Source organism: Sitophilus oryzae, unplaced genomic scaffold (genome assembly GCF_002938485.1).
Source record: "Sitophilus oryzae breed Bouriz unplaced genomic scaffold, Soryzae_2.0 scaffold_1297_pilon_pilon, whole genome shotgun sequence".
Classification (NCBI taxonomy): domain Eukaryota; kingdom Metazoa; phylum Arthropoda; class Insecta; order Coleoptera; family Curculionidae; genus Sitophilus; species Sitophilus oryzae.
Genome location: NW_022145945.1, coordinates 4069599 through 4095683, shown reverse-complemented (window position 1 = coordinate 4095683; position 26085 = coordinate 4069599). Strand labels below are relative to the sequence as shown.

General features: G+C 34.1%; 1 protein-coding gene across 2 annotated transcripts; it reads left to right on the top strand.

Moving 5' to 3' along the window:
• Window positions 1-442: 442 nt before the first annotated feature.
• LOC115874602 lies at window positions 443-23592 on the top strand. 2 transcript variants are annotated; one of them, XM_030889808.1, is made up of 16 exons: window positions 443-614; window positions 1019-1227; window positions 4523-4648; window positions 4736-4909; window positions 5834-6058; window positions 6178-6249; window positions 6864-7635; window positions 9502-9616; window positions 9709-9917; window positions 9975-11501; window positions 12996-13622; window positions 13680-13806; window positions 13868-13976; window positions 15622-15814; window positions 17437-17697; window positions 22819-23592. In XM_030889808.1, the coding sequence occupies exons 2-16, from the start codon at window positions 1069-1071 to the stop codon at window positions 23250-23252; spliced, it is 5130 nt and encodes a 1709-aa protein (XP_030745668.1). In that variant the 5' UTR covers window positions 443-614; window positions 1019-1068; the 3' UTR covers window positions 23253-23592. The 2 variants fall into 2 exon arrangements, with proteins under 2 accessions (XP_030745668.1, XP_030745667.1); XM_030889807.1 differs by having other exon boundaries at window positions 444-614; window positions 15607-15814.
• The last annotated feature ends 2493 nt before the right edge of the window (window positions 23593-26085 follow it).

Genomic DNA, 26085 nt, shown 5'->3' with positions numbered 1-26085 from the left:
ATATCTTAGACAAAAAAAATTATCTAAAAAAAAATATTATTTTAGAGAAATCACTGCTGCTAATCAATAGATACAATATGGTGATAATTCCTTTGTATATTGTACACTTAATTGCATACCTAATTGGTACAATAGCCTCCGTATGTAGAATCCTTGTATATGAATTTTACAAAGAGAGTGGTTTATCTGTATAATATTCTGTCCATGGTAATGTTTTAACGTATTATCTGCCAAAGAAAAGTTTAAATATAGCATTTATAGAGTTTCCTTCGTTATATTTATTGATATAACAAGTATTTTGTTTTTTAAATTTTGGAACACAATGTTTATATCAATATATCGATATATTTTTAATATACATATCGATATTTTTAATATATTTTTGCTTTTTGCCCTCTCTACTACCGACACGATGATCTGTGGATGATCTACCGACACGAGCGCCAGCGGAGCCATTCTAAACCCGAACCAGTCGCCATTTTGTAAGATATTGAGATTGAGTGGCATGATTAGTTCGTTGTGGACTTTAAATTCGTGAAAAATGTGTAGATACGATTAAAATATGGACTAAATGGATATAATAGTGTGATATTAATAATTGCGAAGATAGTCATGTAAGTACTCTAATTGCCTAAGTTTCCCCAAAAAAGGCAATCCATTGTTTTTCTGTACTCCATATGACGTTAATATTTATCATGCTAATTAAGTTCGTATTATCAAAAGCTCGAAATTTTATACGTTTAAAATTGACTACATAACAATTTAAAGTCTTTCTTTACACGTTCCTATTGCTTTATATGCGTTTTGATGGGAAATACAAAGAAAATTTTATATTAACCTAATTTAGGGTTGATCATGTCGTTTATGAAATATTTTTTATCACTATCAGGTATTAATAACCCCGAAGTTTTGTTTGCATTCTTACCTGGACTAAATAGACAATATTGTCATAATGTTTTTATAACATAGCCTCGAAAATGGATTGACCCGTTTCTATATTTGTATTATTTCCTTTCAGTTTGTTGGTGGACTTCTCTGTGGAAGTAGTGTCTGTGATAAAAGTGCAAAATGACGACCGCAGAGGAAATTAAGACGGAATACACTTCAAGCTTGGCAGATTTAACTTTCAATAGCAAGCCCCTCATTAATATGTTGACAATGCTTGCTGACGAAAATTTGCCAAATGCCAGGGTCATTGTTGAAGCTATAGAAGAACATCTGTCTAAGGTTATTTTTTATGTTACTTTAGAAAAGTTATATGTAGGCTTATAATGCCACTAATGCATTTTAGCCTGCACAGAACCAGATAATTAAATAATTTAGATATAATTTAATTTTTTATTAAATATTTTCAATTCAAAGTATAATTTTTTGGTTCTGCTTTTTTTCATTATTTAACTAAGAGTTCCTAGTTTTTGTGATATAATATATTGCAATAAAATATTTTGAAGTAAGTCAGTTATTTTTACATTACATATTTTTTTAATTTATTTCAATATCTAATCCATTTCTTTAGTTCTACAAAACTTGGACCAATTATTTCCAAAAATGGTGTGCATTATCTATTAGTAATTTAGAAGATGGCTACAGTGGTTTATTTTATTATAACTTTGTGTGATTATTACATTTTAGTGTTTTCAGGTTATTTCTTTCAACAGAATATTAATATGCTTATCGTTAGTATTTAAAATGTTTATTATTAGTTACAATTCAAAGTAATATAATGGGTCATTTATATGGTAACTAATAAAGTAAATTTAGAAAATTGTCTTTTATTTATTCTTGGGCTAGTGTAATATTAATATAGTGACAACCACCTAAGTCTATTTTTTCTTAGACAAATACCATAAGAACTACAAAAACAGTCTGAATTTAGTGTTATTCTAATACAATACATATAAAGATATTCTGCATCAGAGTTTTAAGTGTACAGAGTGAATTACCAACAGAACAAAGTGCATCTCATTTCTCAGGATTACAAAAAATCGTTAAATACAATAGGAATTTTTAGGAAATGTTGAGGTAGGTACATAATTTAAAATATTTTAAATTTTAGTGTATTTTTGTGTAAAATTTTCTATAACATTTTTGTTAGACTATACCTAAAACTACAGTTATATAACATTTCAATTTTAATTAGTTAACTTTAATACTCAGTAACATCTTACCCATGTATTTCTACATACAAGCACTAACAACTAAATGTTCGGTCAAACATCTACATTTCCATAAACTACAATTTCTTAATTTAAGAACTACCTATATTAGAAATATATTAAAATGTAACATTTCTAATGAGTATTTAAATAGTTTGGTTTCTATAAACATTTAAACAAACTATAGGAGAATAAATAACAAAAGCATTGTTAAAAAAATTGAACTAACTGTTCTAATATGGCGTTATACCGGCATGGGCTTTTATAACCACTGCAAGTCTGTCAACATTGTTTTTATTAATGATTGACATACGCCAGGGTAAAAATTTGCCATAATTCACTTAATATCATCGTCAAATGAGTACCGGTTTGTTAGAGTTCGTCACACAATTTTGTTTTTATTTTATACCACAATGTCTTGATAACATTAAGGTCTGGACTGTGTGTGAAAGCCATGAGAGGGCCTTGATGTCAACATCCTAAACCATTTTTTAGTAGTTTTACTCATACGCATGCACCAGGCATGGTAAAGGTCTCTCCCACTTGTTACAAGAATGTTTTTTAAAATATCTTGATATTTTGACTCATGAAAGATTGCCTCAAAAGGACAGTGAAATTTCCTAAAGGCATTATGCTTTTAGGGTCTCTGTCCAAAATAGGTCCAAGAAGGTATGAGGTGGTAGAAGGCACAATTGATGTGTCAAAAAATCAAGAAATTTTGAAAAATAGTCTTGGGCCAAGTGCAAAGGACCTTTACCAGGACAATAATAATTATGTATTTCAACAGTACTAAAAATGGTTTAGGGACAGTAACATCAGAGTCCTCTCGTGGCCTTCGAACAGTTTAGACCTTAATGTTACCGAGACATTGTGGCATAAAACAAAACAAAAATTGCGTGACGATCCCCAACGAACTGTTGTCCATTTAACGATGTTATTATGTGAATTATGGCAAAAATTTTACCCTGGCGTATGTAAACCATTAAATGCACAACCAGACAGGACTGCTGCTGTTGTGAAAGCGCATAGCGATGTAACGCCATATTAAAGTAGTTATTTCTTAAAGTCTTTGAACATTTAGTTGTTACGATATTGTGCAATGTTTTTCTTTATTTATTAGCCTACAGTTTATTTTAATGTTTATAAATACTAAACTATTTAAATACTCATTATAAATTATGTATTTTAATTAATGTAGTTCTTAAATATAATTCCGTTTGTGTAAATTTAAGTTCACAATAAATTTGTGTTTGTCCGAATATTTAATTGTTAGTACAGTGTACCTGATCATAAATTTATATATTTTGATATTTTATATCAAATTCTTTAAAGCAAATGGTTTAAAATAAGTGTATACTGAAAAACAAAGTTCTGTGTACCTCAACATTCTCTAAAATTATTGTATTTAAAATTTTATGTAAGAAAGGAAATGAATAATGAACTGGCTTTACAATATTCTGACTATATATTGAAGTGAATTTAATAAATATAATGGTTTTTTGATCATATCATTGTCAATAAAATGAATTGCCGTGTTCTAAAAGTGTACTAATTTATCATCAGAACTTAATTTTAAAAACAAATATATATTTTATTCACAATTCACACATCATTATTTATTTGATGAACTTTAGTACCTTTTAGTTTGCATTTAAATTTTTGTATTTTCATTTTATTGAATATTTTTGCATGTACTGGTTTAAATACTTTCAAGAATAGTGTGCAATAATGTGTTTTATAAAGGGCAGTGCCAACAACTAAAAAGGTGAGTTCTTTACTTGGGTTCAATATGTCTGGTCTCACATAGTTCTTTGGGGTCGCACCACTCTGGCACTTTGTGCCATTGTATCGGTTTTTTAATCGCGGTGCGATCCCTTTAGACACACATTTATTAATACTAATATTATTCTGTAAAACTTAATGGGGTCTAATAAAGAAATTTGAATTTGAAATACTACAAGAAAAAACTTCAAGAAAACAACAAATGAAACAATATTAGTCCCAGTGTACTTCTATGGATTTGCAGGTTGAAAGATTTTTGATCTTGAAAGTAAAGTATTATGTCTTCTGGTAGTTTGTTCTTTGGGATTCTCTGTTTTGAATTTCCAATTTTATGGAAACCCCAATCTTTGCTGGTTGAAATTGTTGTTCCAAAGTTGTTATTGGACTCTTCTGTCTGGGTATTGATGGATCTACCTTTTAGAATACGGCGATTCATGTTTATACGACATTCAAGCAAAAAAAAAGAGAATTTTTCATAATCACTTCATAATGACTAGTGCTCTTGAGTTTTGATGAAAAAGATATTGACAGGAAATTGAAACAAAGTCGCTACTACAGCGTAGGTCTTTTCTTTCCATATATAGGTCTCAGCCGATGTTAAACTACCAATTCTATACCTAATCGACTGCATAGTGAAAAACGTAGGACAAAGATACACCAGCTTATTTAGCCAGAACATCGTAACGACTTTTTCCAGCGTATTTAAAGTGGTAAGTATTATTTTTATTGATTTTATTTTACGATCAAAATATTACACGTATTACAGTGCAGTGTTAATTCTTTTGTCTTTATCTAAGGTGGATGAAAAAACCAGATCGGAGATGTTCAAGCTTCGGCAGACATGGAATGACGTATTTCCCCAAACAAAGCTGTATGCGATAGATGTCCAGATCAACATGATCGACCCTGCTTGGCCAGTCACTGCCCAACCGGCGAACAGTATTCATTTGAATCCTAAGTTTTTAAAAGGGGTAAGTCACAATTGGTTACATTGAAACTAACTGACGTAGTCATAGATGCATTAAACATGATCTTAGAACACAGATCTTTACAACACATGTAGGTAGATCTATTATTATAAATTGAGTAAGAAGACGGAGTAAACCATTATTTATATATACAAACATCAAAGACAGAAGTAAATACGATTTTAAAATTGCTTTGGCTCACTTGTTTTGTCGAACTGCTTGAATCCAATTTTGCTTTTGATCAAATTGATGTGAAGCTATAAAATTTTGTTTTGAGAGAGCTGAATATCCGGGAAAGTCGAGTTATTGAATGTTATTGCACCCAACAAGCACGTAATTACGCCCTCTTTTAGTGTTAACATATTTTCAGCACTTTTATTAACATTTGAAATTGTCAAGGTGCGTTCTCGCCGGCCGCGACGCTCAAAACATTTTTTTAACATGTACTTTTGAAGTGTTTTTTCTTAGCGCTCACAAAAGTATATATTAAAAAAAAATGATTTGCGCGGCGCGGCGCGGCCGGTGTAGACGCACCTTTACAGCACATCGCGACGTCCAGTTCGGGTTCCTTTTCACTTAATTTTTACTACCCGAAACAGCGTTACATCACACACACTTAGTACATGAGTGTTTTATAGTTTCAATAACTGCTCTAGTAAAAACTAAAATACTGAAATATTATGACAAAGCCAAGATTTTAATATTATTTCAATGCTATCAACATCGGAACTGCGTGGATTACAGAGCCGAAAACTTCTGATTTCTGCCGTATCGAGTGCTACGGTCGGAATTTTTAAAATCAAAATAATTAAATGCACTAAGCCTATATGGACATTAAGAGGAAAAAAATATCATCAGAAATCTCTCATCCCTCTTTTACAGTTATGTTTTGGGATCACAAATCATTTTGCCATATTTATTTTATAGAATACCCCTGCTAAACCGAAATCAGCTAACGACGTGACATCAGATTTGATGCTGAAACCCGGGATGCCGTCACCGGATAGAGAAACGTTGCTAATGCAAGAGCAGCTTATTCAAAAAAAGAAGGAGCTTTTGGAACTTCAAAGAAAGACGCTCGAACTGGAGGTGTTACAAACGCAGGTCAAACTGCAAGAACAAATGAAAACTGGAGCTCCGCCAGTCAGTACGGTACGTTAAAAATTGTTTGGTTTAATTTTAGAACATAAGTTTTATTTCTAAGTTTTATTTTTATGAGTTTGTAATTTTTACTATGAATATCTTTTAATACTGGGTTATTTGTTTTACAGAATATACTTTTAAAACCGGAAGTCGCCAAACAATTGATTCCTGATATGGTGCCCAAAACAAAAGCACCTTTGGTAAGTGTCTATTTTAAATTATTCACTTTGAAGCCCTTTTGATTATTTTATATATTGGATGTCAAGACTTTTTAGTACGCTAAATTTTTTGTTCAGAAATTTTTTGAGATTCATATTTTATTTCTTTTAAATTAGTATGTTTTGTTAATTTAAAAAATGGGGTTAGATGATAAAATATTGAATGAAGTTAAGGAAAAAAGTTACTCACAATTTGATATACACCTCTGTACCAAGTTTTATAAATGCACAGATATATTTTTTTTATATTCACCAGAGGATTAGTGAATCGAACAATATTTTTTGTTGATTGTTCTGTAAATAAAATTAATTTCTTTGAAAGCCTATATAAATTAAATTTGTGACAGAGGTTTATTGACCAAATTCTGAACAATTTTTTTCTTTTTTTTGACATTTATCGATATTTTGTTACCTAGCCTCACTTATTGCCTGTGTAAAATTATTGCAAAATTGCTATTTTTGTTACTGAGTATGCTGAAGAAATTCCGCATAAGTTTTCGTTCAATAACTCAATAGAAAAATTCCATTTATTGCGAACCTTTTTGGAACACCCTGTAGAGAATAAAATAAGTGTCATTGTGATATTTTTGTTTCAGGGTAATTCTATGATGAACCAACGGTTACAAAACGCCTCTCAACCCCGAATAAACCCCGTAAACCCGTCACTGGCCACGGCGAAACCAATCAGGGATCCCCGTCTACTACGGCAACAGCGCATGTTACAACAACAACAGCAACAACAACAGGACCTCCAAAAGGCAGAGCCGGAACCGTCAGCCGCACCTACTACTACTATACCATCATCACAAAAATCTTCCCTATTTGAAAACAATAAAAATCTAACCAGTAAACAAGGTGTAAGAGATATTCATAAAGATCCTCGTCTCTCAAACAAAACCGACAAAAAATCCAAAACATCCCCGAAATCCTACCAAGCACCCCCTACGACTAATCCCGAACCAGTTAAAAATAACGAGAATAGTCAGAAAGCTGACCGTTCGCCGGTTAAGTCTAATTCTAGCGCAAGTTTCTCTAGTTCAAGTTCGAGTAGTCTAGATTCGCCGACTAAAAGTAAGGTTAGGTCAGGTTCGAACAAGAACAAAAAACGCGATAAATCGGAAGACGCTTCTTCTGCTGTAAACAAACGGGGGAAATTGTCTAAAAACGATAATGGTACGTTTAGTAGTAAAAATTCTGACGACGGTTCTACTTTTAAAAGTGTCAAAACGTCGAGAAATCGTAACTATATAAGGAGAAATTTGCCAGAGAGTCCGGTGTTGCAGCAGGACCAAGATTTGAGGACATTGCCGTCGGTGAACGATTCTCAGAGGGTTCAACAGAGTGAAACAGCTACAGATCAACCACCAGGTATGACAAAAGATTAAGGTTCTATGAGATTATGTTTAAATTATTGTTTTTCTTTTCTGTTATTACCACTGATACAAAAGATTTTTTCTACAGAATGGGTCAGATTTTACAAACATACTTTAAGCCCCGTCTACACGTAGTGTTTTACCTGTCAGTCTTACCCGTTCAGTCAAAATGTTTCAAGTAAAACCTTGTGTAGACGAAAAAAAATGTCCGTTTTGAATTGAATTAAGATGGAAGACCGTTTAGAGAACTGCTGGGATCATTCAGTTTCACCTAGGGTTTCCATAGGTCCGGATTTTTAAAATGTCCGGGACAGTCCAGCCCGGATTTGGAAAAGCGTCCGGGAAAGCTGACCCCAAAAACAATTTAACTTGGTAAAATATTTTACCAGTTACAGTTGAATTAAGTTCTCAGTTACATTGTTGAATATTTTAGTCTCGACGATGCTACAGGTCTACTTAACCGACGAATGTCCGAAAGTACCCATTTCTATACTTTGGCGCTCAAATTTTTCGCTTTTGGTGCACTCCTGGAAAGTGAATGTTTTTTTGGTTTATATTTTATTGATTCCGGGGCTATTATTTGTGTCCTATTCATTATATTCTTATTCATATGTCAGTTCATTAATAAATTTATAGTTTCTTTTTCGATGTCCGGATTTCTGAGTTTAGTTGTCCGGAACTTCCAAAAGCCTTTATGGAAACCCTAGTTTCACCATAAATGTCATTTTGCCTACGCTGTACAAAAATACAATTCTGTAGTAAAATTTCAGGATTTTCTTTTCAACTACACCAAACACAATGCTATAATTGATAAAACCCCAGATAAAACTTCCAGTGTATACGCATTTTCATCCGTTTTACCTCACAGGTAAAATGTTATGTATACCGATTGCGTCTCAAAAGTGGCTCACCCCTATAACTTTTTTATTTTTTCCGATAAAAATCCTTGATTTGAACTTTGAAAAAGAGATTTGGTATGTTAGTATGTGACATAAATTAGGATTGATTGACGTATTCAATTGTTTTCGGTCATTTCCTGTTTCACCGGAAATGATGACAACTTTTAATTTTTAAATATTGAGGCAGAAAATTACACTCTGAATATAATGACATATCATATGTTAACTTTTGACATTTTTGCTTTATTTTTATCAAAATTGTATTTTAAATTTCAATTTGTGCCATGGCTGTGTTACAAACACTAATTGTTAATCAGGAAGCCTGGGAAAAATAGATTTGATAGTCTAATATTTTTAGTGTCTTGTCCTGGCCGGTTAAAAGATGCCTACATCGTATTTTTAATCATATTTCAATTTTTTCAAATGGAACGAGGGTGGCTCATTAGCATATTTGGAAAAAAGCATTTTTTAACGAATAATTTGATACCATACACTTGGTATTTCGAGTCAAATTGCGTTATGAATCGCATGTTGCAATTTAAAATAAGCCATGTTCAAGAATGTCAAAAGTTGACATAAGATATGTTATTCTATATTTCTATATCAGAGTGTCATTTTCTATCAAATAAAGTAATAAAATACCGAGAGTGCCATTTAAAAATAAAAAGTTGTAGTCATTTCCGGTGAAACAGGAAGTGACCGAAAACAATTGAATATGTCAATCAATCATTATCAATTGTCATATACTATCATGCCAAATCTCGTTTTTTATCTGAAAAAATAAAAGTTATAGGGGTGAGCCACTTTTGAGACGCACCCGGTAGACGGGGATTTAGGTTTAATGGTATTGAAAAAAGAAATACCAATCACAGGATTTAATGCACGAAATAAATATGGGTTTCTGAAGAAACTGCATTCAAGAAAATTTGTATCATATTTATTTATTAATATTATATTTACAGAGGCACTAAAACCAATGGATGTCGATCTAAGGCAGCTACCTCCAGCTATAAGCAAAAAACGTTCTTCAATCGAACCTGCTGATCAACCATCAAAGAAAAGTAAAAGTTTTGATATGTAAGTATTTCACAGAAAAACTGATGAGTTTTGCAGTTCCCCTCGCACATAATATCTAATTACTCTATTCATTGATTTATTTATATTTTTAGGCTATTCGGTAACGAGGACACGGATTTGAGGCAATTACCTGTAACTGCGGAAAACAAAACTGCCGAACGACCTCCTACGCCTCCTCCTCCCATAATATCAGCGAAAGAAACTGAACAGCTGAATCAGAAATCTCAAAAACCCGACCTAGATGCTATTCGGGCCAAACTAGCAAACGCCACCAATCGCGAAAAAGTACTATCAAAGTCATGTATGTATTTTCTTTTTAATTATTTTTTTTTTCTTCTATAACTTGATTTCTTTTCAGTTAACAAAAAGAAACTCCTCGGGGAATCTATGGAAGACTTAGATTTGCGAAAAAGCCTGTCGCCGAGTATGAAGAGCAAAATTATGATCTCGCCCGAGGAAGAGAAGGTTATCAAGTCAGGCCACATGACTAAAGAACAAGAAAAACAATTCTTGAACAAGATCTTCATGCAGATCGAAAAGAATAAACTACGGGAAGCCCAGGAGAAAGATAACGAGGAATCCAGCCATAACATGTCGTTACAGCCAATCAGTGACGATGAGCTATCATTTGACGGCGATGACGTGGAAGAACCACCCAAAGATAAAGACAACAGAAACCTGCTACTCGAAAATCGAGGCCTTACGGCGTTTAATGATAAAGATGAGAGATTTAGTGTGTCCCAAATGCCTGTAATTCCCCCGGAAGAAGATAATATCGTGCCTCAACCAGTACAGTTTTATCCTAGAGCTCTTCGACCTCCGTTTAGAGGGATGATGCAGTGGAGAGGTCGAGGCAGAGGAGTTATGCCTCAAGCGGGTCTTCAACCAAGACCTCCTATCAGACCGTGGTTGCACCAACAACCCAACTGGAGGAATGCTATGGGTGCGCCTCATTGGCCTCAAGGTCCAGACTATGGTGCTCCTGTCATGGCCGATGATGAAGCATCTAGAAGTCCCGGACAAGACGGAGCTTTACAAGAGTTCACAGTACTGCAGGAAGAAATCAAGACTTTGAGTATAGACGGCGTGCCGAGGGATATAAGGATATATAATGATACCGCCGTGATTTTCTTGAATTGGGACGATCCCCGGGAGATATCTTTTCAAACCGGCGTGCGACATGTTTCCTTCAACAACCAGGAAACGTACCTTTTGTCTTTTGGAGAGGGTTATAAAGAGTGCCTTATTAACGGATATACATTCATGGTGAAACTAGGTGTCCCAAGTCGGGAAATCTTTATCAACGACGTGGGCTTCGAGTGCTTCTTCGGGGGAAACCCCATCAACGTCACCGTCGGCGGAATCAATCTCAGCGTGAAGCTCGAAGGACCGCCGCCCCAAGTCAAAATCGGCGAAGTGAAACGGACGGACCTAGTCGTGGGCAAGATCAACCTCATCATCAACGCTAAGATCATCGTGCCCGTGTTTCTCGACGGCAAAGTGCAAAAATTTGCTATCGACGGCGTTCCCAGCACGTTAAAATTTGTAGATTCGTTGAAAAGAGTTTTAATAAATGATGTTCCTTTTAACGTTGAATTTGGTGGTCTTCCTAAACCCTTTACTGTCAACGGTAAAAAGCATTTTATCAGGTTTTCAGTGTTGCCCAAAGGAGTGAAGCCTGGGTCGGTGCGGATCAGGGATATGGAGGGGGAGAACGGTGTGAGTCCTAGGAGGGAGGAGCCTGGTCACGTGACGTTGGTGGCCGGAGGGGAGGAGCCTGTTGGGTCGTCGGAGTTGGTTTCCAGGCCGATGACAGGCTCCCTGTCGCCGGATAATAGGAGTAATTCGCCCAACTTCTTCAGTAATATATTGCAACCGTCTCTAAGTGAGTATGAATTTGGTAATATTTTTCCACATTTTTTACTGATATTATTATTTAATTGTGAAAAAACTTATTTGGATTGACATGTTTTAGAGGTATATAAACAAAAATATACAGGGGCTCTGTTACAGTGTGTCCATACCTAAATTATGTACTAGGAGGTATTTTTTTAGGAAAATATTTTCACTGGGTGACTTATGAAAATGTGATTGGACGAGGGTGTTTTTTTAAATGGAATATATTGTATATTTTAGCATTTTTGGTTTCTTTCAGCATTCTTGGATTCAAACCAAACCAAACCAATCCAAATCACTCTACAGAATCCTGTGTTATTAGATTTGTTTTGATCCAGATAAATAATTAAGCAAATAAAGTAATTTTGCAGCATTATTTATATAATATTTAAAATAAAAATTAGGGCTCTGAAATCAAAACAACGTTAGGTCTTTACTACCTCAAAAGTGGCCCACCCCTATAACTTTTATTTTTTCAGATAAAAAACGAGATTTGGTATGATAGTATATGACAATTGAAAATGATTGATTGACATATTCAATTGTTTTTGGCCACTCCCTGTTTCACCGGAAATGACTACAACTTTTGATTTTTAAATGGCACCCTCAGTATTTTTTTACTCTGTTCGATAGAAAATGACATTCTAAGAATAGAATGACATATATGTACATTCATAGAATGACATATCATATGTCAACTTTTGACATTCTCACTTAATAAAAAATCGTATTTTAAAATTCAATTTTTAATCAAATCTCAATTTTTTCGAATGGAATAAGGGTGGCTCATTAGCATATTTGGAAAAAGCATTTTTTTACGAATAATTTGATACCACACACTTGGCATTTTGAATCAAATCTTCGTTACGAACCGCAAGTTATTATTTCAAATAAACCATATGCGAAAATGTCAAAAGTTCACATATGATATGTGTTCAGAGTGTTATTTTCTATCGAATAAAATAAAAAATACCGAGAGTGTCATTTAAAAATCAAAAGTTGTAGTCATTTCCGGTGAAACAGGTAGTGACCGAAAACAATTGAATACGTCAATACAATCCTAATTTATGTCATATACTAACATACCAAATCTCGTTTTTTTAACTGAAAAAATAAAAAAACTTATAGTGGTGAGTCACTTTTAAGACGCATCCGGTATTCCTAACGTTGTTTTGATTTCAGGATGTTAATTTGTAGTTCTTGATATTTAAAAAAACGGTACAAAATATATTTTTTATTAATCAATTTATTTCTCAGAAACTATAAAACAAATTCAATAAAAATATACGATTATGTAATTAGGAAGGAACCCAAAAATACAATAACCTGCAGTTCCATTTAAAAAATCCACATCCATGAAATTTCTATGAGCATATTATACAACCCAGAGATGCCCTGACACTGTTGCAGGTCCCTGTATAATCTTTTCATTAAGAAAAGTTTGCTCTTATTAATAAACTTAATCTAATAACATACTTTATAGATAATTTCGACGTTATCTCTAACGTTCTATCTACCTCTCTAACACCCGCCACACCGAGTTCCGGCAGCTACCAAGTCGAAATACCCGGCATAGACGGTACCCAAACCCAGGACGGTACTCAACCTCAACAGCCTCCAACACCCCAAATCCCACCGATCAACATCAACGATCTTTTCGAAAAACTAGTCGCCTCAGGTTTCGTCAAAACCAGAGAAACCCAAAGTAATGTACCTCAGAGCAACAACATAGGGTTCAACAGTAATGGAACTACAAATAGTGTTGTACCTACCATTCCAGAATATACGCCAACCGAGAAGAACAGTATTATAAAACCAACCAGAAGGACCGTAGTTGACGTATTGAAACCTGTGACCTTTGCAAGGCCTGAAACGTTGAAAATCCGACAGGCAGCGCTGTATGCGATGTTGTATTCAGGCATGCAATGTTCGAGTTGTGGAATGAGGTTTCCTCCGGAAGCCAGTATGCTGTACAGCCAGCATTTGGATTGGCATTTCAGGCAGAACAGGAAGGGTAAAAAGAATGCCAGGGTTGCCAGTAGTCGAAGATGGTACTACTCTTTGACGGATTGGAAGAACTATGAAGAGATCGAAGATCTAGAGGAAAGAGGTAATGATTAGTAACGAAACCTTATAATGGATAATTACCAATTTGATTCTATTTCAGAAAAGAACTATTTTGATCAGCAGCAGCAGCAGCAAGCTGAGGTGGCTGAAGAAAATGAGGAAGAGGTGGAAATACCAACAGTACCAGCCGATCCTGGAAGTACTGACGAAATGTGCCAAGTGTGCAGGTAAGTTAATTTAAAAGCAGTTTCGAAATGTAAGTTATTTTAACTTAATTATAATTTTTAGGGACGCATTTGAGCAGTTCTTCAATGAAGAAAAGGAAGAATGGCATTTGAAGAATGCGATAAAAATTGATAACCAAACTTACCATCCGGTTTGTTATGAAGATTATCAGGTATGTGTTCTATACGTTTTTTTTTTCTTTTGAAAATCTCTTAATAAGTAGCGATAAGAGAATCGGCAAAAATGTTAAGAATTATTTTTTCAGGTTAGTTGAAAATAACTGTAAAAATGTATTAGTGTGTGTTAAAATGTAAATACAGTATGTTTTTCTAGAATTTTGCTTATAGAAACAAATATACCGTGCTGGCAACTCTTACTTTTGGGTCGGTATTTACATGTGTGGAAGTAAATCACATAGGGATCTTATTAAGTCGGAGTGAGAGAAATACGACAATGTGCTGTTGTGGCGTTGCTACATTTCTCCGGTACGCCTTTCTCTGTCAAGTAAAGTAATATCACGATCGCAAACCGTTTATTTTTAAGACTTTTATTTAAGATAACTAGATAAAATCATTAGATATGTTTCTGAGCATCTGAAATGGAATTATAAGGATATCGTAAGGGTGTCCATTTTGTTTATAACGAAAAACCGTCAGTAATCGCGATAATTTAAAAACTCAACTTTTTAACACATAACATGCGATAACTCAAGAACTACTTTAGATATTGAAACTTTTTTTTTATTTTGAAATTCGGATCTTTTACAAGATGTTTAAATAAGAAAAATTCGATAGGCTTGTTTTTTTTTTCATTCAAAATTTAAAAAAAAACATCCATTTATTTTCAGTGCATTGCAATTTTCAGCAATCGTGTAATTTTTTTCATTTATAAAGATTTTCACATACTGTCTGCGAAGAAAATATAGCAGAAATATTGAGAAAACTTTTGAAAAAAAACTACAATCAATTATTTCTAATGGATTTCGAGATATCGATTTTTGAATTCAGAGTTCTAATAGCGCGACCCGTGTCGAACATCAACTGAATTCCACTTATTTTTACCAAAAGTGCCAGTGTTTCTAACTTGCACTTAAAAATTAAACTCGTTATAGACTCTTTAATAAATAAACAAATAAAGTATCACGAGACGTAATTAAATCGTGAAACTGAACGCATGATGTACAAGATGCATGGGTACTTAAAATTTCTTAGAATTGATATGGTACTGATTGGTTCGACCGCGACGAATCTGCTATACCCCCTTAGCAATGTGCACATTTTCTCGGTTTATTTCATACGTTTGGCAACGTTTTTACTGTTCTTTTTTTGTTCAGCACATTATAAACGCATTGCACTCTTACATACGGAAATCTCGACCCAATACTAACCTTTACCAGCCCTTAGTATAGAATTTGGATAACAGAGGAGATGGCAACGTCATAAGACTTAAGAAATTTCACGTGGCATGAAAGAGTTTTTTAAAATTTCTGGAAAAATGCAAATATTCCGATTTTCTTTTTGACAGAGCAATTCATGGGCGTGTTTCTTTTTTCTTATGGAGACACCTTCTATTTTGTTTTTGATTATCGACATCGACATCCTTAGTTGTCTACATTATTTTAAACTTTTTATACATGTTCTTTTTTTCAAAAATAACATAAACACAACATACAAAAATTAAGAACTACGTATTGTAGAAAATTAACAGAATATTAAAAGATTATATTATAATATAAATAATAGAATATTTGTAAAAACTTAAGCTACATTCATGAAAGGGATCTTTTATTTATTTTTAATTAGCAATCTATTTTGGAGTCGACCTTAGAGGAAAGCAAGCTTGAAGACGGCTCTTTACCTGCCCAAAACAAACTAATTCCCGGCCTGGAAATCATTCTGGACGACGACGATGATGAGGATGAAGTATACGAACCTAGAACTCCCAATGAAGTTGTGTCTCTTGAGGAAAGTGATGAATCAAAAACACTAGATGACGAGAAGAGTAAAGAAGGTAATAATATATTTTTAGAATAAATAGATTAAAGCTTTATATCAACTTTAAAAAATCCGATAACATTAAAATCGGATTAAAACATTTTTTCATGATTTCATTTTTAAAGTAATCGCAAAATAATTTCCGATGCACGTGATAACTTTGAGTGACAAGAGATGGCGACAACGCTGCCAGATTGTGATGGATTTATGAGATGAATCTTAATATAAAATTGGGAAACAATATATTTATTATAAAATTTTCTAAAGATTTTTACGTTTTATTTTTAATTTAATAATTAATATTTTAGTAATTAATTTATTTATTAATAGTAGTCACTGACACTCGCAGTAAAAATATTTAAACTTAAGGCAGCAACTACTGGCTACAAATCGAAAGAAGTATAAATAACTTTGAAAGTGGTATAATATGCCTACCAATCAAACTTACTTCTCTGACTGCAATAAAGGGTAATAAAGGACCCTTATTGTCACGTTCTCGTTCAAAATAGTTTATCAGGAAAGCTAAAAGCACTTTACTTCGACTGTTTAAATGCTTCGGCATATTTTCAAAACACAATTTCAAGAAATGCAATACAAAAACTTGAAAATTTAGTTCTTAAAAGAACTGTTGGTACTTAAAAGTACAATTAAAAAAAAAGACTTAGGAAAATCACCAAAAAACGAAAATTACTCCCAAAGATTAAACAACAGCACAATATTATATAAAATAATGGCTGACATTAGGATAATTATCAAATATTAAACGATAACGTTGCTGATCGCAGCGCAATGTGACCAATATGGCGATAATAAAAATCGCTTTAAACTAATTTTTGCAGCTTTAATCTATATAAAATATCTGTTACAATAATTTGCTCTATAACGTAAAATAAAGAGCTGCTTGGTATCTTAAGTTATACAACAAATTTAAACATTTTTGCCAAAATTTTATTTAGTCAAGTTTATAAGCTTTAGTGTCAATTTCGATGATTCATGACGTGCATCGGAAAATGCGATTTGCGATTTAAAAATATACGGGGTGTTCCTTAATGACATGCTAAAATTTAAGGGCGTGATTCTTGGGCTAGTTTTTCTAATATCTTTATGAAACTTAATACACGTCTTCTATGCAACAAAATACCTTTTTTGGTGTACAAAGAATTTTATTTATTTCAACCAGTGCCGTCCATACGGGTTTTACATTGAATATTTTTGGAGAAAAAAGTGGTACACCACTGACATCTCTTAAAATACAAATTATTTTCAAAATCTGCATTCATTTCTAAACATTTTTTTTCTCTTGATTTTTTTCGTCCGACGCATGGTTTTTGCTTAAAAAAATTACAGTCAGTTTATTTCGGGGTAAAATGTTAAAAATATGATGTGGTGACTGTTGTTTGGCAATCATTTCTGCATCGGCTAGAAGGAAATTAAGAAATAAAACATTTTTTTTGTATATTAACATAAGTATTTTGATGCATGGGAGACGTGTATCAAACGTACCAACAAAAATATTTTGAAAAAAATAGAAAATTTTACAACCCTCTATCTGAAAAGTTAAGATGTTTAGGACATATATTAGCATGTCATTAAGGAACACCTTGTATACTGTCTTATACATATTTCAATTAATTATAGATGTACCCAAAGAAGACGCCCTTGTTGAGGACGAGGATGACGATGACGTTATATTAAACGAAGTGGCCCCTATTAAGATTGTCGTTGACGACGACGACGATGACGATGTCGCAACTGCCAATAAAGAAGCTTTCAGTCAGCCGGTTCGAACGAAAAAAGAAAAACACGTGGACGATGACGGGTTCGTTGATGTCGGCGAAGGATTCGTCAGTTTGAACAAAGTCGGGCAAATCAAAATCAAAAGCGAACCTATGGACGAAGGTAAGTTCACTTCTTTGTCCTAATTATTTTATTAAACTCTTGAGCTTCATTCAGAACCTCAAAATTAGTGGAATAAATTAGTAGTTTCAATTAGCGTAGAAGTTTGTTCCTCTAATATCAATGTAAGCATTCACAACGTCAAAATTAGTGGTAGAAATCTTCAATTAGTGGAAAAATGTATCAAACTGTTAACTTTTTCACTAATTATACTTCAAAATTTGCGAAGAATGTCATTTTGGCTTTTGATTGTCATCTGTCAAGAGAAATTCTACTTAGAAATCAAAAGTTTATTCGTTTTATAAGGTAAATATTAGGCTTTCTCTATGGATACAACCAAAGACATTATAAATATAGACCGAACATCTCATTCATAAATACTCGTTGGTAGTGTATCAAACATTCCAATGTGTCAAACAAGGACAGAAGAGACAGAGAAGTCTAAAATTTCCGACCCCGGCAACTAGGCGCATTTGGATTGTTCTAATGGCCAGTGGCGTATCGTTTTTTGGAACGAATTTAATTAGTAAAGTAAAAGTAAAGTAATTAGTAAAATGTTTACTCCATATTAATATACTACATTAACACTTTTTCGTCAGATGAGTTTTGTTATAAGGTCTAATATAATAATATAATTAATATCCCACATATACTTATGTTGAAACGTTAGTAGGTAGTTTTCGAAAATCGCTCCAACGTCGATTTTCAATTTAAACTTTCAGTTAATTCTATATAAAGTTTCAGTTACTTTTGAATATTTACAGGGTGACTCAGGCTTCGAAACAGTTCAATATTAGGTTTGCGGTTGGTGACTTTTCTTTCAATTTTTTTATATGGAGGCAATGGTAAAGCACATTTTAGACATTTTTGTAAACATAGGGGGCCGGAACATATTTTCAAACTAAAGTTGTAGATTTGCCATTAAATTTCCATTCCAGAAATACCTAGGGTTGCCACCTGCCCTTTTTGAAAAGGACAGTCCTTTTTTGGAATAACTTGTCCTTTTGACTTTTTTTTACTTAAAAAGTCATTTTTATTTACGTATTTTCCCTGAGAAAATTACCTACAGCAAACAAAAATATTATTTTCGTCCAAATTTAATTAGAGATGTTATAAAACTTATAAATACATTTTTCTTGTTTAGAATAGGCAACATTATTTAGAACTTCCCGTTTAATCTCAAATGATAATTTAGGTTTTAGTTTTACCTTTTTGATCTTAAAAGAACTTTTAAAATTAGTAATTAGTAACGATTTAGTTAGTTCGCAATCGATAGCTTCCTGTAAAGTACTATGTAATAGTTGTTTAATCTTGTATTATTAATAACTTCCTATACCTAAAATCAATATTTAATGAGAAAATTGTGTTTTTTTGAAAATATAAGACAAGATTTGACTTTCGGTCTTCTTCTTGTATTATGATGGCTCTGATACGAGGCAATTACCTTTTAGTCTCTCAATAGAAGGCATTTATCATTAAAAGTATCAAATCTGTGTGCTACAGTATGGGATTTCTGTCGCATAATAATGAATATTACGTTTATTTACAAATCCATTACTTTTAAAGGTAGCTTCATCAGACAATCAAATTTTAATTAAATGTCCCAATCTTCATGAACTGTATTAAGCATATGTATTGCGGTTTGAATCACCCCGAGAATCACCCTGTATGCTGACAAAAATATTTTGAAAATGTGCGTTACAATGGCCCCCATCTTATGTAAAAAATTGAAATAAAAATTACAAACCTAAAACGTAATAGGTAAAAAGCTTTTTTGGAGGCCTGGGTCACTCTGTATATAGGTATGTATAAAACTAGTAGCCTTAGAATTATTTACAGTTCGTCCCATTCTAAAAAAAAGGTAAACACACCGTACAAATAACTCTAGGAAGAGGTATTTGTACGGTGGTAAAAATTGTTTAAACGAGGCCGAAGGGGCAGATATAATAATGCAATAAAATGTAAAAAGGGCGAGTAAACACCTTTGTTTATTTGTTGAGCAAAATTCCTTTAGAATATCGTATATAATGACCAAAATATGACGCAATTTTAAGAAAAAAAATGTCGCTTTCTGGCTTATAATAAAGTTTCAAATGCAACGTTTATATTCAAATTTGTTATGATCTACAATAGTTAAGTAGTAATTGAGACGAATTATAATTCAATTACCGGCTACTACGTTCTTGTTTTAATAGCTCAAAATTCAACAAATTTAATTAGAAATTATTTTAATTGTGAGAGGCTCCCTTGTGGGACGCCTATGTACGGCGATTACGGCGCGGCGGAAACAATACCTACCTGTGAAAAGACAAATTCGGGTAATTTGAGCTTATTTTTCCACACATTTGACACTGTCGTACCATATTGAAAATTCGCAGATTCAAAAGTACGTTAAACAAAAGCAAAAACTACTGAAAACACTGAAAAGTTCACTTCGGACTTGATTCCGACTTCAAACACACCGTAAGCTAAACGTAGTACGCTATAACGGACCAAGGGCCGTCGCGAGGGGTGGTGGGACGGACGGCTCATTTCATTCTGGAAGACTAGCAGCGACGTTGCCAATAGTTCTAGACGTTTCAGCACATTAAACAGTAAACATGTCCTTTAATAGTATGCTTCTTTAAAAATAAAGTATTAATTTAATTAAGAAATTGAGATTTATTGATATCCGGTGAAGGTTTTAAAGTCATCTTTTCTGCAAATCAAACTAAGTAGATAGGCGCAAATTTGAGACGTGGCAATGTCGCCTTCTCTATCTCAGTTGGTTTTTACAGTACATAGTCAACCTCCGATTGTTTGATCGGGTTAAAATGCACAATTTAGACATTGTGAATGATTGTAAACTAAAAAGTATAAAGTGTATTTGAAACCAGTAATTTATTCCACTAATTGCGAGGTTCTGAATGAAGCTTTAATTAAAATTCATATCACCCTGTATATTGAATCAGCATTACTTTTTTGCTATGTAGGAGATATAGGATCCTATATATATATTACTTTTTTTTCAAAAGTCGTGAAAGCACTATTTGCAATATTTATTTATTTAAATGGTTTAAAAAAATATGAGTGACTCAAATAATAAAGTAATTTTCGACAAAAAATATTTTATACTTGTTCAGGCCGCAACTAGACACTAAGATCCAACCGAATCTGGATTTTTAGTATGGGCCGAGAACGAGGCCGAGACACAATGTAATATTTATTCAATAGTTTATTATATGAAAAAGCATCTTATAATAATGTAATAAAAACGTTATTTTCATGCAGAAACGGTTTTATTGGGATTTAATATTATGAAATTACAAAATTACTATCTTCGTAAATGTTATAGGCTAAAAAAGTAATTTTTCAGCATTGCATCCTTCCAAATTATGCAGCGTTTCATCATATTCTTTCTAGATAGTTGTTAATGCATAAGCTGCTGGTTTCATTCTGTTAAATTTATAACTTACATTAATAAGACACTAACATCTAATATTTCGATTATTGTACATAGAAATACGAAGGCGATTCTTCAGCCGTCCGGGAAATCCCCTTCGTGATTCAATCAGATCATATATGGATCAGATATGATCGGATCAATTTCGGACGAGTATTTCATTCATCCACGCATCAATAGGTGGAGCTATACGCTCAAAAATAAGCTAATTTGACGATCGTGAGCAGCCTCGGCCATGACCGATAATCTCTGACTATTAGGGGGGCTCAGCTCCCTTAAAAGATAATATTGATTTGAGGTTAAAACCAATTTTAAACGACCTGCACCAATCATCAGTGGGGGTAAATTTTGAAGCTGGGGGGCTGAGTAATACCTAGCCCCCTCTAGTTGCGCCACTGTACTTGTTTTATGTCAGTGAGACTATTGTTGAATGCTACCATAAATTACATATTTATTGGCAATTGTTTTGAAGGATTTTTTTTATTTCTTTTAACTTTTTTATTTCAAAAAATATAGGGGTGAGGGGTAAGTAAAGAAAAATGAAAAAGTATAGATCATACCAAATAAACTTTTAGTCACGTGATTAAGCTTAACTGGCACGGCGTTGCCCACTTTTACATATTTTCTTTTAATCAAAATATTTTAGGAAACAAAAATAAATTAATTATAAATATATAAACAGTTATTATTTACATCAACAAAACTCACCTCCTTAACAGCACTTAAGGGACATACATAAAGGGCCATTACTACCGCTTTCCCGTTCAAAGTATTCTAATAAGATTGTGATGAGATTTTTGCAACTTGCTTTAAGCTATCTTGTATACTTCGCACTAAAAGTGGTTGTTAAAAGAACAACATCGACTAGTAAAAAAATTTAAGCTTAAAGTATCACGACACAATTTAAAGCAAAAACTCGTATTACAATGCTAAAGTGTCAAAACGAACGACAACGTCAGGAAATAAATATATGTGGCAACTTGACATTTTTTACAGCAAAGCTACAACCTGAGTTCCTGGCGCCCTCAATTACGTAACTAAAAGTTTAATTGGTATCGCTTATAGTAAGAGAAATGAAATGTAAATTAAAAAATTAAAAACATACAAGACCGCAAAAGTCTTACATGATGACTTTGGTCTTGCCTCAGTCTTGCACAGTCGGTATTGGTCTTGCACAAAAAGCAAGACCAAGTCTCGCTTATTACTAAAGCTTGATTTTCATGCATCCGTTATACGTTGATACGATGGTCCGGCGACGGTGCTCTGATTGGTCATAGCGTTTTCGCGTCACTTTTCATCCGTAAATATTTTACTTCAACCCGTCAATGCACCCCTTCATACGATAACGGACGTTTTGACAAATTTAACCTAACCTTAATAAAAATATAAGTAAAATAGCAAAATCGTTATGGTAACGAAAAAATAAAATTACACCAACGTATATCCGATAAACGCAGCATGAAAATGCAATAAATTTAAAAACTGCGTTATTTTCTAACCAATCAAAGTCTTTAAATTCTACCAATAAAATTAATATCGTATCAACGTATCGTCGGACAACGGATGCATGAAAATCAAGCTTAAAACGTAAATGTCAAAATAACGTCTGCACTAATAATGGAATTGTGGCTGTATTGACCAGATCTTCCTAATCACTTATATATATTTTTAACAATTTTTAGATGATATTCAGACAACACCGTTAGACTCCAGCGACATCACGAACACCTCCAACCTTACCGCCGATAAAGAGTCATCTGAACCCGAACCGGCAACACCGATCCAGGCCGAACCGGTGACGTCACACCCCCAAATGATCTCGTCGATGGACGGCAACGTGGAACTGTCCAGCGCGCCTTTGGTCACGCCCACCACCATCGCTAGCGGCGCCAGGATCAAAATAAACATTTCAAAATCTCTGCCTGTGATAACTCCTAAAGAGTCTAGTGAGCCTAGTGTTAATAGTGAACTCGAATCGAACGTTGCCAAGAGCGACGCCGTTGTGGAAGAACCGGAAATTGTGCATTTTAAGCCCTCGTTGAAAGAGGTTAAGTTGAAGAAAATGCCCGCGGTCAAGAAAGGTAACGAATTGACTGGTTTGTGCTCTATAATGTGAAATTATTTATCTTATTTTTTTATGTATGTATGTATGTACAGAGGAATACGAGCGTGTATATAAATAAGTAGGAGAATACATCCTCGGTACCTTTCCTTGTTCCATTTTAATTTTCCATTCTTGGATCTTTATTGTTTTACCATTTTTGATACTTCTTAAGAAATGAACGACAAGCTGTATATTTAAATTATCTGTAAATCTTTGAAAATCGAAGCAATTTTATGAACATTTGTATATAAGAATTATTTATTATGAAAAACTGAACAGTTTTTGAATTGTTTCTTTGTTTTTACAAAGAATTGTTGTGAATTTTGTTGAAATAAAAACTACTTTTTATTAATGCTGTGTTTATTTCATTATGCTACTGGATTACTGTTCTAGGAAAAGTGTATCTTAATCTTGAGGTAATGGTTCTCTATGTATAAACAGAATATATTTTAAATTGAAGTGATTATCACATGTAGATATATTGAAAGGTAGTGAATAAATGCCCTAGTTAAACCATAACGTAGTTTTATTTATTGAGATGAAGAGCTGTGGCGATCTTGTAAGTCGGAAAGAAAAAAATTGTGTGCACTATGTGCGCATATTTGAAGTGAAACTTCTTACTAACAGCTATTAAATAGAAGTAAATTAATTAATTATTAATAAACAATTTGACCGCTATCACAAGATTTGTATTAAAATGACAGTCTGTCCGTCTGAGTACTCCATTTGAGTGCATCTATCCACGTGCCGAGTTTGGTTCCAATCGACCCTTAATTAAGAAAAATCCTGATGATTTCGTCCATTTAGAGACATCAGTTCGAAACGTCGAGGGCGTCATCCTGTAGTCCGTCCCCAATTACGCCGAAATCGACCCACATTTTTCTTCAATATCAAATCCTTAGTCCCACCCTGATCAAGATGTAAACGAAACGTCGTATCCAACTTTACAGTTTAGGACCGTGTGCACCGTTGCTCACATAGGCTACCTTTTTATTCTTAATCTAAGAGCCTACCCAAGTGTCTTGTCTCTGGGAAATAGGACAGAAACAGGAGACAAAGATGGGAGATTCTATCGGAGGATCTCTACTCCAAATGAGATCGGACCAAATGACCCCTCTTTATCACTACTACTAAGTATTAGGATATAAATTAAACACTTAATCAACTTGAAGATATTTATTTAAATTCTTAAACATAAATCACAATTAACGATTCACGTCAGTCCTTTTATGAACACAATTAACACTACCACTTTGCCCTTTTACCCCAGTCCTTTGGAGTCCAATGGAGCGCCTTAGAATCGATTCTAATCGACCTACCCTGTATGGCTTTATAATGCTGCTGCATTATTTCTTTACTCAATGTAATAATGTACTGGCCTTTATAATAATTAATTAAATTTAAGTTCTGCAATGTCGAGATAACGTCTTCTTTCTTAATACTAGTTAATTCACAAATTTCACAGATTCTATCGGAGGATCTCTACTCCAAATGAGATCGGACCAAATGACCCCTCTTTATCACTACCACAAACCATTCGAGGTGAACAAAATGGATCGAGAAATGTGGATAGATATAACATTCCTTCAGGATGGACTAACCTGGTATACAGACGGGTCAAAGAGCGCTGAAGGAACAGGAGCTGGAGTATATGGGGAAAAACCAAGGGCAAGCTTATCCTTTTCCTTGGGGATAAACACTCAACCGTATTCCAGACAGAAATCTTCGCCATTCTACAATGTGTGAGAGAAAACAATAGAAGAGCTTATTCAGGTAAGCTCATCAATATATGCTCAGACAGTCAGGCGGCACTTGGGGCGCTTATGAACCCAAAGGTATCTTCGAGACTCGTCAGGGAATGCCTGGGTGAACTGGGACCTCTGGCACGAAGAAACAGAATTAAATTATTCTGGGTGCCGGGCCACAGCGGCATTCAAGGCAACGAAAAAGCCGTTGAGCTAGCTAGGCAAAGATCATCGGCATCCTATCTTGGTCCAGAGCCAGTACTGGGAATACCCAAATGTATGGCCCGTAGTGCACTAAAACTCTAGATGAGGGAAAAGCACAATGTCCATTGGAGAAACAGACAGAGGCCCAGGCACAGCAAGGCTTTTATCCAAGGACCTAACTCTAAAACCGCAAAAGAACTGCTAATGCTTAGCAGGAATAAAGTGCGGATTACAACAGGCCTCTTGACAGGACACATGACTGTCAAGTGTTACCTGAACAAGCTCAACCTGTATCAAGGAAGTCTTTGCTGCAGACTCTGCGATAAAGATCCTGAAACAGCGGAGCACATAATATGTCATTGCGAGGCTCTGGATTGCAAGCGACACTTTTTATTTGGGAAAGCTAGGCTAGAACCGGAGGAACTATGCTCCCATCCTATCCGGCATAAGCTAGTGCAGGGCACAGGGATAGGAGAATGGATGCAGATATAGAAGGGGGACAAACACAATAGGCCTTACAGGTCGCAGTGTTTCCGGTAGAGGACGGCCCCTTGTTATGAAAAAAAAAGAACCTACCCACCAAATTTGGTCGCGATCAACTGTTGACGTTTCTTACGTCAAAACTGTCACAGTGATACGTGTCGTACACGGTCAAGTTGGCCTCGGTCTAATCTACCGACATTCCAAATTTTATTTAAATCGGGCGATTTTTTCTAAGCCGTAGGCTGTCCTTAACACTTCCTCTTCTGTCCTGTGTTATGTCACGGCCTTGAATTTTTACTCCCAGCGTGCGTAAAGAAGCTTCACTTCAAAAATGCAAAGTATTTATTACATAACCACTTAATCCGACGCTATACAGATTGTTAACTGGACGGTTACTTATTGGGGAACAGAAT

Coding starts and splice junctions, on each gene's coding strand:
- LOC115874602 (XM_030889807.1), top strand. CDS start 1,069: ATGACGACCGCAGAGGAAATTAAGACGGAATACACTTCAAGCTTGGCA. Junction 13,623..13,679: donor CGAAGATCTAGAGGAAAGAG/GTAATGATTAGT, acceptor ATTCTATTTCAG/AAAAGAACTATTTTGATCAG. Junction 13,977..15,606: donor TTTGTTATGAAGATTATCAG/GTATGTGTTCTA, acceptor ATTTTTAATTAG/CAATCTATTTTGGAGTCGAC.